Below are 10,981 nucleotides of genomic sequence, written 5' to 3'. Positions count from 1 at the left end.
TTTGATTAATGAGAGTGTGGACATAGTGGCATGTTTATGCAACAGCTTAAAGTTGCACATGGATATACACAAGGCTACACTTTTGTGCTAACTGAGCCAATATTTGTCGTAAGAAGGCTACGAACTTAAATGAAGGACGTGCCTATACCAGAGGGCTTTAAAACTAAATTACCTCAAATATAAAAAAAAAAATTGTTAATTGTAACGGATGCTGTCACAATTTAAAAATATAAACTTGGTTATACTTCAAAATCATTTGTAAATGTTGTTGGATTTTAGTGTGTGTTTTATCCTTGTATTAGAAGACCTGTTAATCAATAGGTAAGCCGCAGCAGCTTCCTGTCTTTCTTTTCTTTTTCATTTTGGCGGTAAAGTCCTTCTTTAGTTGTCATTTGGATTATTGTGGCAGAGAGACCGTGTTTTGCTCCAGGCTCCTGCCGTTTTGCAGGGATTAAAACCTGTGACCTCTGTTATATAAAATAAGAAGCAAATTTAAACAGCAACAGGCGACGGGGATAAAGTCTCAAAGGTTGAAATGTTAAATATCTTTAATTGTGCAAAACCAGTTTCGACTTTCCGCATTTATCAAACCTTCCTACAGTATTCATCCCACTCTCACTGCGTGTGACGCTTCTGATCAACAAATGCTTCCAGTCAGTGTTTATCATGGAGGACGAGCTGTGTGGGCGTCAAATGCAAACCTCTTTTCTCTTGCAAACACTTCCTGGGAAACTGGCCTTGCACATGTTGTTGAATGCTACCGTGAAACTGCTACTGTCCTCTCAGACTGCTGCTGCAGGAAACTAGTATCTAAAGCCCTTTCGGGAATTCAGTTTACAAGGCCAGATGATACATGAGTTAATATTGGCAGTAAAAAGCATCCTTGAACTAGAAGTGCTACATTTGTTAGGCTAATGTTTGTACGTATCAGATTTGAAAATGCATTTAACCCTCACTGAAATCCTCTCAGCAGCAACAGAGCATGCTCTCCCTTCTAACCACAGCAGGTTTTGATGTCATGTCAAATGTGGTTTGATGCTGCTGTTGATAGTGGAAATCTGATTTGGTCACACAATTTGCCACAGAACCACTCTTATCACACATACAGCCTTCACCTAGGACCAGTGTTGGTCTTATTGCAGTAACTGCAGTTAGCCTTCTAATAACCACCAGATGTCTGCACCAAATTGTGATCCATTTAATAATCACAGTTTTAAATGTTTTCTCTCCTCACAGGTCCTTAATGCCCAGAAAGCCGGGTACAAGGCAGCCATTGTTCACAATGTGGAATCTGATGACTTAATCAGCATGGGATCAAATGACTGTAAGTCACCACAACCTTAGTATGTTTGCTCTTATATGGCACAAAAGCATTTAGTGTCTTATACAGCTGCCTGGTGTTTCTGTTGCTTTTGTTTATCTCTGAATCCCAGAGCCAGTGGAAAAGCTGGGGAGTAGATCTAAAATCTCAAGATCTACTTGAGTAAGATTGTGATGCCCTAAAGCGCTGTAGCACTCCTTGTCTATGAATCCATGTCGTCTTCCCTCCAACCCATTTGTGACATGATGGCGTCTACAATCCTCAGTGGAGGGACAGAATAAATTATCCAAAGGCTTCCCGTACTGGTCATTGTTTTAGAATAGATGTCACAGCTGATGTTTTGTACACTGGGTGATGTCAGTTGTCGGCATCGAGGGATTTCTCCCGTCACTTCAGCTCCCTAACTGTGTTGGTATGTTTAACCGAAGACCGATGGTCACACAGCATTCAGGTTGAATGTTTTAACAGACTAAAATCGGTTGATACTTGCATACAATTGGAAATGAAAGAAAATCAGAAAATGACCATTACCATTTCCAAAGCCCAAGTTAAAGTTTACAAATGGCTTGTTCTGAACAACAATCAAAAACTCAAAGATGTGTAGAGACTAGGAAAACCTGCATATAACTGGAACAAGTGAGTTTTTCATGGTATGTTCTGCCAAGAATTGACTAAATGATTAGGCATTAGGCAATCATCAAAAAGTTGCCACCTAATTATCTGTCGATCAACAAAACGATACCCAAAGCTTCAGATCAACCACCTGTCATTGTATTCATTAGTAAATGGAGTTTCCTTAGTTGAATAACTTTTTTAGTAGATAAAATGAATTGATAAAGAAAACAGCTGAAACCGTAGTGTTTTAGGATTGTTTATCGGATTAAGGCATTGAAATACAATCACGTGATATATTAAATGTTTTTTTCTTTGCTTTTTTAGTGGATGTTATGAAGCAGATCGATATCCCCTCTGTGTTTGTGAGCGAGGTGACGGCCAACTCTCTGAAAGACGACTTCACGTATGACAAGGGGTAAGTCCAGACCCAAAATCTCCTTCATCCACCCATCAATAGAAATAAAAACAGGGTTAACCTTAAATCAGTATGATTTTCTGATGAGATGGCTGCTTTTCATTCAAACCTGTCTAGCATTTTTATTTGATATTTAGTTGTAGATCCGTCCTGTGATTGGCTGTCACTGCAGCTGAGGTGTTAATGAAATGTCTCAGCATTTACAAGGAGTCACAGCGTTAAAGTTTGCCACTATTAAGTGTGTGTGTGTGTGTGTGTGTGTGTGTGTGTGTGTGTGTGTGTGTGTGTGTGTGTGTGTGTGTGTGTGTGTGTGTGTGTGTGTGTGTGTGTGTGTGTGTGTAGAGTAGTAGTGTGTGTGTGTGTGTGTGTGTGTGTGTGTGTGTGTGTGTGTGTGTGTAGTGTGTAGTGTGTGTGTAGTAGAGTAGTAGTGTGTGTGTGTGTGTGTGTGTGTGTGTGTGTGTGTGTGTGTGTGTGTGTGTGTGTGTGTGTGTGTGTGTGTGTGTGTGTGTGTGTGTGTGTGTGTGTGTGTGTGTGTGTGTGTGTGTGTCAGCTACCATCCAAATACATGAGGGTTATTTCCTGAGTATTCTGCAGAGGAATGAACACCAAACATGGTATTGGCAGATTTTAGTCAGTGGGAATCAAATTGGCTGTTACATATTTCTGCAGTAGAGGAAGTTCTGTGAAAAGGAGTCGACCCCATGATAACTAACAGTGCGAAAAATCATTGGACTAAATGACTGCTAAATATTTTTTCAACAACAGTGAAACTAATCCCTACAATGTTGCCTCTGTGGAGGTCACATTCTGTGTGTGTGTGTGTGTGTGTGTGTGTGTGTGTGTNNCCATGATAACTAACAGTGCGAAAAATCATTGGACTAAATGACTGCTAAATATTTTTTCAACAACAGTGAAACTAATCCCTACAATGTTGCAGCCAAAAAAGTGAGCCATAGTAACGTGGTGATTTAAAGCAGCCTCTGTGGAGGTCACATTGTGTGTGTGTGTGTGTGTGTGTGTGTGTGTGTGTGTGTGTGTGTGTGTGTGTGTGTGTGTGTGTGTGTGTGTGTGTGTGTGTGTGTCCTGCATACACCTGACAATGACACTGCTTGTTGTTTCAGGGGACACGTGGTCCTCATGCCAGACTTCAGTCTGCCACTGGAATACTACCTGATCCCCTTCCTCATCATTGTGGGAATCTGCCTCATCCTCATCGTTGTGTTCATGGTAAGTTCTATTGCTACTGAGATGTCCATATCAAATACAATCTAATAAACCTAAAACTAAAATACATTCTAATGAACTGTGGATCATATTTAAAGATGGACTACTTCTTAATTGAAATGTGTTTTGTTAAATGTAGTTTATCTTTAGTAAATCTGTCTGATGATTGAAAATGGTATTCTAACACAACATTCTCCTGAGAATCATTAAAGTTCTCCTTTATTGGATTAGCAAAGGTACGTTTTCAGTTTGCTTGGCTCTTCGTTGGGCACCAGGCAGGCATCTGGCGTCCAATTTGGAATCAAACTTATTTTCCTCTTGTGACAGTTTTCCTGTCTCGAGAAAGTAGACATGAACGATTTGTCTGTGTTTTGTAAACTGATTGTAAATGCATACTGTCAAATGTTTTCTCTGCTTTTCCTAGATCACCAAGTTTGTCCAGGATCGACACAGGGCTCGGAGGAGTCGCCTGCGGAAAGATCAGCTAAAGAAACTTCCCATCCACAAGTACAAGAAAGGTATGGAGGCAATATTCAAACTAATCCAACTCTCCAAACATCTCTTTGGAGAAACAACATCATGCATTTCACCGTAAATGTATGGCCTGTTTGTTATGTAACTCCGAGTCTGTAGAGGTGCTAGTTCCTCCTCTTCCATGCTCCTCACATGATTCGGCCCAGAAGGAAGATTTCATCAACACATTACGGCACATAATTCATTATTTCTGGAGCTCTGCACCTTGTAGCTAATCAGATTAATATGGACTTGATTTTTCCACAAAGCCCTGCGTGGCAGATCAGAGCTCGTCTGTTGAGGCTGGACACATGACTGATGGTTTGGTATTGAGTGGGGGTCTCAGAGGCCTGAAGGGGGTTGAAAGTTAAGTGCATTTAGTTTGGTATCTCAGACGTGTTGAGCGGATTAACAGCATTTGTCCGATTTTTGGAAGGATTGAATATGAATGGTATGATGTGAAAATGTCGCGTGACCATTATCCTGACAAAAGAAAATATTCCATATATATTCCCAAAATGTTGCATCACAGATAAGACACTCGTTTTTCTCTTTTTCTTTGTTCGGCCTCTGTTTCGTGAAAGCCAGGCTGTGGCGTTGTTTTGCAAATCAAATCCTCTTTGTGCTTTGGGCAAGTAACTTCTGTCTGTATATTGAGGGTGTTTTTGTGCCGGATGTGTTTCCTCCGGCAGCTGCTTTTTCGCAGACTGGAAATCCCCGGGCTCCAGTCAGCTGTGCAGGGCAACACCAGGGAGCTTTAGAGACTACGGGTGGCGCATGATAAGTAGCCCCCTTGCAAAGCTGCTAATTGAGGGGGCTGTGAGTCGGGCTGCTTCCCCCCCGCCTACCAGAAACTGAAGCACATGCATCACACCCGCTAAAGGCAGTGTGTGTTGCTCAGATATCTGTTTTTGTCTCGTCAGCCTCTGTAGTTTGTGTGATCTGGTGGCGGTGCCCACTCTGACTCAGGGTTTCCACCAGGCACCGCTGCAGACGACCTTGGCACTCAGATGTCCAGGAAACGGCCTCCAGAGCGTCTGCGCTCCTGACAGCTGAGTCAGAGCCTTTGGAGCAATGAGGTGACACCAAATCTCCACCGATAACCTTTTAAGCCCTGCACTCTGGAGCGAGGTCGCTTGGCAAAGAGCCGGCTGCTGCTCTGAGCATTACAGGAGAGACTGATGGGGGCGTGGCTTATTGTTATACAGTGTCTACACAAGGTCTTTACTAAGTCTTCTTTTAGCAGAAATAGCTAATTTTCTATTGATGTAGAGTGATAGCAATTAGCTCAATAACTGGATAATGGCTGATGTACTATTAAATAGAAGTCTATTGCTAGGAGGTTATATATGTTTTGTATATATTATTAATATATTTGTGTGTTTTATTTAAGAGGACAACAAAGTCAATGTTATGTCACCTATTGGTTTGTGGACCACGTTTTGAAGCTTGGCATTTTTTCCTTCACTATCTTTGTTTTTGGATTCAGACATAACACGCCAAGGTTAAGCTTTACCGTTGGCCAAAAGAAATAACTTTCAGTTGACAACAATTGTAAAAGTTTCATTATTCCTTAACTTAAAAACACACTGAAAAGGATTACATTTTCAAACACCTAAACTAAACAACGCTGTGGTGGCAACATTTCAATCACAAGGTTGCCATATTTACAATAACACAGGATTATATATGTTATACTGAAACCACACAGAGTAATGGAAACACATTGTATAATCAGTGGACTACTATTCAAGGCATGGTGGCAGCGTTATAATACCAGTGAGCCCATACACGGAAACAATGACGAGCTGGCATCCCAAAGCTGCTGTTACATTAGCTCATCAGAATACCAGTGGCCATTGTTTACAGCATGCTGATACTGTTTTTTTATTTCATCGTAAGCCCCTTGTTGTGATACATGAGGATTTTTGAGCTGAAGCATTGTTTCAGACCGCTCAGTGCCACACAAGGTCCTGTAAAGCTCAAGTCTCACTGCTGTTGCAATTCGTATCCTGAAGATTTTGTGTGCGTGCGTGCGTGCGTGCGTGCGTGCGTGCGTGCGTGCGTGCACACAGTGGGAAAGATGCCCACTGGCGCCTTTGGCCTTCGCTGCAACAGATAATGCTGAGCTTGGACTTTGGGGGCTTTGAGCAGATGCAGCCATAGTGAACAGCAACACTGTGGAGCTGTGTTAGTGTTGCTTCTAAAGCAGCAACTTTGCATGTTAAAGCCATTATGCAAATATCAGACGATGCCGTTCCTACAGTGGCCACTAGATCACAAACTATACTCAGAAGACTCCAAACTTCTTTATTTTAATACTAACACAGTGAAATAAGCTCCAACCAGTCTCTGTCGTCTTTGTCGTTATTTGAGTTTCCTGGTTCCAGTAACAGTCAATATTGGAGCAGTCAGTGAATGCATCACAGCGTACCATCAGAGACTTATAAGCAGCATAACAGAGATCACTTACTGTAAGTGCATCTTTTCACTTTTATTTCTCTCACTATTAATAATAATAATAATAAACGTTATTTATATAGCCCATTTCATGCTTGACGCAGCCCACAGTGCTTTACAGAGAATGACAGAAAATGACAATAACAAGTGAGGAACATAATTAAAACAAGGTATACACAGAAAGAGTTATATCATTGAACCATAAAACAATAAAACACGAACCGTGATACTAATAAAAAATTACAATTGCCCCAAATTAAAAAGATAGGTCTTTAATTTACTTTTAAATATTCAAATTGAGGTTGCTGTTCTAAGCTCAAATGGGAGGGTGTTCCACAGTTTGGGGCCATAAAAACAGAAAGCAGCCTTTTCTCGTAATGCACTCTAGGTACTTCTCAAATTAAAATATTGGAGGATCTGAGTGTCCTGCAGGTTGATAAAATGAGAGATGAATAAGAAACCACTGTTCTGCGGTGATTCATTCCAGAGGAGGGAGAGTTTAATTTGAACATGGTGTGATGTTTTTTCTGAGAAAGTGAAGTCACCTGGGGAGGACCCAGCTGATCAGCCTGGACTGCTGCTGCTGCTGTGCTGGCAGGAAGCCGTTCTGCTGATCTGTGTTTCAGCACCTCCTAATCACACATCCATCAACTCTGCAAACACTTAGTCAGGCGCGCCAGCTGCTTTTCACACCCTTTAGACATTTCTTGCTGCTGTCGATGACCCTGTATTTAATTTAAACTTAAAATATTTGCGTCTAATATTTATCTTATTGTATGGACATTGCAATTGGCCACTTGACAGTTGTTGTGTACATTTGGGCCAGAGGCTGTAGGCATAATGTCAGACGTGCATGTAAAGAATTGCAGAGGCTAAAATGAATGGTAGCTAACACAAAGGGAGTCTGTATGGATAGCACACAATGCCTTAATGAAAACCATGGTACCCGTGTAATTAACGTACAATACCAGTGTGAGCAGCAGCATGCAGCGTCAGATCTGTGTCAATGTATAGGATTATGTAATAGCAGCTGTCAGCGAGCCGCGCCGCTCTGCCGTTAGCTTGACTTACGCTCTGGTTTATTGCACAGCCTTGCGTCATCCCCACTTAGCCTGAGAGCCTGACGTTCTGGCGTCAAGCAGGCGTTAAAGTCAGACACCCACAAAGTCACTGCAAACTGGCTGAGGAAACACACACACACATACATACATACATACATACACACACACACACACACACGCTCATTGACACACACACACAGAACAGAGCAGCTGCAGTGTCTCAGTGGTGTGTGTGAGGCATGTTGCTCGCTGCCAGTTGTCCTGGTCGACCTGAGGAGAAGCTTCTTTTCTTTTCTTTTTTTAACATCGTATTTTTGTCGTCCTCTTTTTATTTTCCCGCTCTCTCCCTCTCCCTCTCTCTCTCTCTCTCTCTGCTACGCTCACTCCCTGCTCAGCTGAAGTTCAGTAGGACAGCGAGGTTCCTCGGAGAGCAGGAATGCTGACAGGCTGGCTGAGAAATTAGAAATAAAGGGAGTAGAGCTGCACTGGCTCGTGAGTCCTTTTAAGATGTGCTACTGGCCCCAAATCGTAAGGGATACCCAGAGTCTGCAGAGTGTACACATTACACAAAACATCATTTAGATGTTTTCAATCACCTTGAAAAAACACCTTACCACCTCTTAGCTTTTTCAACCCTCACATAAATGAGTGAGTGAAAATAGTTAGTGCTCTTTAGAAATCAACATTTTTTACATATTTTCTTCCTGTTGATTGACCTTTTTTGTGCTTATTATCTACAAAAAACAACGTATACATCATTATTTTCTTATTATCTACAAAAAACAACGTATACATCATTATGTTTGGATTTAATTCTCCGCCAGCTCTTGTTAGAAGATATCTTTTGAACATTATCTGCTCTACACACATGTATTGTACCTGTGAGACTCATGAAAGGGAACCTGGTCTCACATGTTCAGATCACAGTAACGACATCACTGACCCCTGGTAGGAGCTTCTAGAAGTGAGGAGCGGGTAACAGCAGCCCCTCTTTGATCAGCAGAGTGTAATTTGTTCCGTGAGAAGCGAAGAGCGTAGCAGACTTATGACTTGGTCTGAGTTATGTTCTGCTGCTGAACGCTGCGTTCCTCTCTGCACACCGCTCAGAGGTCTGGATTCAGTCAGTTCTCAGGCTCCGAGGTCAACAGGTCACACGTCTTTTGAATAATGCAACCAGAGAAACTCCACTGAAAGTTTTCAGACATCCTGTTGAGCAGGTTCAGTGAAAGTACACATATTTATTTTTGGTGTTAGCTACCAGGCACTCTATCTCTTCTTACAACATGTGACATAGGAGATGTGTACAGTCAGAGAGAGACAGATGAGTGTTTTAATTTAGGACGAGTAAACTAATTAATTCAACTATAATGTTGAACTCTGACAAGACAAAGTGAGCAGATTAACTCTTTAACCTTATTGCTCATGTTTCTTTCCCCCATTGGTGTAATGTCACTAAGCACATTAGCTGTGAGTATTTTTATAGTACCTTTTATTTGACATATTTAGCTACTTGTTACTTTGCAGATTTAGGTTAACACAAAACATACATGGACACATACATAATCATATATTATTATTTTAGGTTAAGCTTAACAAACCACAACCATTAGACCGTAGTTGTAAAACAGATCTACCCTTTAAGGTGCCTGAGTTCAGTCGCCTCTGAACCTTCCCTCTGCTGCACTCAGAATAGATCCGTTAGCGCCACAGTTCAGCATTTCCTGAGTGTAAACTGGACCGCAGCCTGCACAAACGTTTCCTCCGCCTCACCCCGACTGCTCAGCACAGTCAGAAAGAGAGGAAAAGATGGAGGCCTTCTTTGGATTTGAATAAAAAAGGACAGTTGTTGGGTAAGAGTGATGTTTGGGAGAGGAACACGCTCAAAGTTTGAAAGGGGAAGAATGAAGAATTATTTCTTTAGTCCCGCAGCGGGCAAATCTACAGCCAAAGTGACATAGCAGATGAAAGGCAATCAGTAATAAAGTAGCTAACATGTTGAATATAAAGAAAAAGCACACATATGAAATAAAAGTATTAAGGACTCATCCATGGCTAAAAAAGTAAAGTAGCAGCATTTAAATAGGTAACTGAACATGAACATATTACGTTTTGAGAGACTATAAAAGTTATGTTTAATTTAATCACATATAAATGATTATGGTTAAGGCAGCAGAGTTGAAAACATCACCTTCAAGTTGAAGTTGCTCACACTCGAGGGAGGAGGAGGAGGAGGAGGAGGTGGTGGGGGGGGGCGATGTGACTCCCCATCCTTATACGGTCACATGCAGCCCTGGCACGGACACAGAGAGCCCGGTCGGGGAAAACATGCTCATTTAGAGCTTATATAAACACACCGACCCACAGCCTGCCCCCCACCCCCTCCTCCCCGCACCCGGCCAGGGAAGAGGAAGGCAGGGAAAATGAGAAGAACGCTGAGGAATGTGGAATGGAGTGCGTTGATACATTCCTGAGCTTTCAGTGCACAGAAATACCTCCTGTATCGTCAGGAAACGCAGCGCTGACGATTCAGCGGGGATTCTTCCTGGGATTAGACTTGACGTGATACAATTTATACGTTTTAAGGAAATAAGACTCATAAAGCGGCTTAACTTCCTTACTGCCAGATACGTCATGGACCCACCTGGCATCAAAGATTTTGAGGGAAAAAATAAATAAAAAATCACTTAGTCTTCTTTGCACGAATAATAACCTGGACTCACCCCATTTCTGAACTGCCGTAGTCACTCGTCTCTTTACTATTTATTTTACCTGATGTTATCCAGCGTGAGACATGCAGTTAATGAAATCTATTTTGACTGTACCTTGGCAATTAAGGGGGAAAAAAGAAAAACAAGCAGCACTTGTTGAGTTCATTTAGTCCTTGTAACTGATTCACCAGCACTTACTATGGTATGATCTAGCTTGAAGTGAATATATCTGCACTTTCCTTGTTGTTCGGAGTTTGATTCTTTATGGTTCTTGCACTTTTTTACAAATCGCTTTGGATATCAGCTAAATGATATGTAATGTAATGTAACTACTGTTATTAAACCTTATTTCTTGTATTCTTTTACAATTCTTTCTACACTTTTTCTCACACAGGGGACAACTACGATGTGTGCGCCATCTGCCTGGACGAATATGAAGAAGGGGACAAGCTCCGAGTCCTGCCTTGTTCTCATGGTGAGTCTGAATCCTGCGCTGTAGATCAACTGTTTACCTTTGAGTGAAACCAAACTCAACACAGGCCAACAATACTTATTCCATCATTCTTCATATATGTTTTCTTATTGTCAACCATCCTCATTAATGTGTTTTCAATAGTTTTGGCAGACCGGTGCAGAGACATACGTCAGGCTTTGGCTACAGAGG

At 41.7% G+C, this 10,981-nt stretch overlaps 1 protein-coding gene across 1 annotated transcript in view; it reads left to right on the top strand.

Moving 5' to 3' along the window:
- The window catches only part of rnf13 (ring finger protein 13), a 17,837-nt gene extending 6,983 nt beyond the window's left edge, over positions 1-10,854 (top strand). Inside the window, exons 2-6 of the mRNA XM_010778703.1 lie at positions 1,237-1,324; positions 2,261-2,351; positions 3,473-3,578; positions 4,000-4,093; positions 10,712-10,854. Coding sequence (XP_010777005.1) covers positions 1,237-1,324; positions 2,261-2,351; positions 3,473-3,578; positions 4,000-4,093; positions 10,712-10,839 — 507 coding nt within the window. The 3' untranslated portion in view covers positions 10,840-10,854. The remainder of the gene's footprint in view (positions 1-1,236; positions 1,325-2,260; positions 2,352-3,472; positions 3,579-3,999; positions 4,094-10,711) is intronic.
- The last annotated feature ends 127 nt before the right edge of the window (positions 10,855-10,981 follow it).

Source organism: Notothenia coriiceps, unplaced genomic scaffold (genome assembly GCF_000735185.1).
Source record: "Notothenia coriiceps isolate Sejong01 unplaced genomic scaffold, NC01 NC01_scaffold00019353, whole genome shotgun sequence".
Lineage (NCBI taxonomy): Eukaryota > Metazoa > Chordata > Actinopteri > Perciformes > Nototheniidae > Notothenia > Notothenia coriiceps.
Note: the sequence above shows the minus strand (reverse complement) of the source record. Positions and strands in the feature narration are given on the sequence as shown.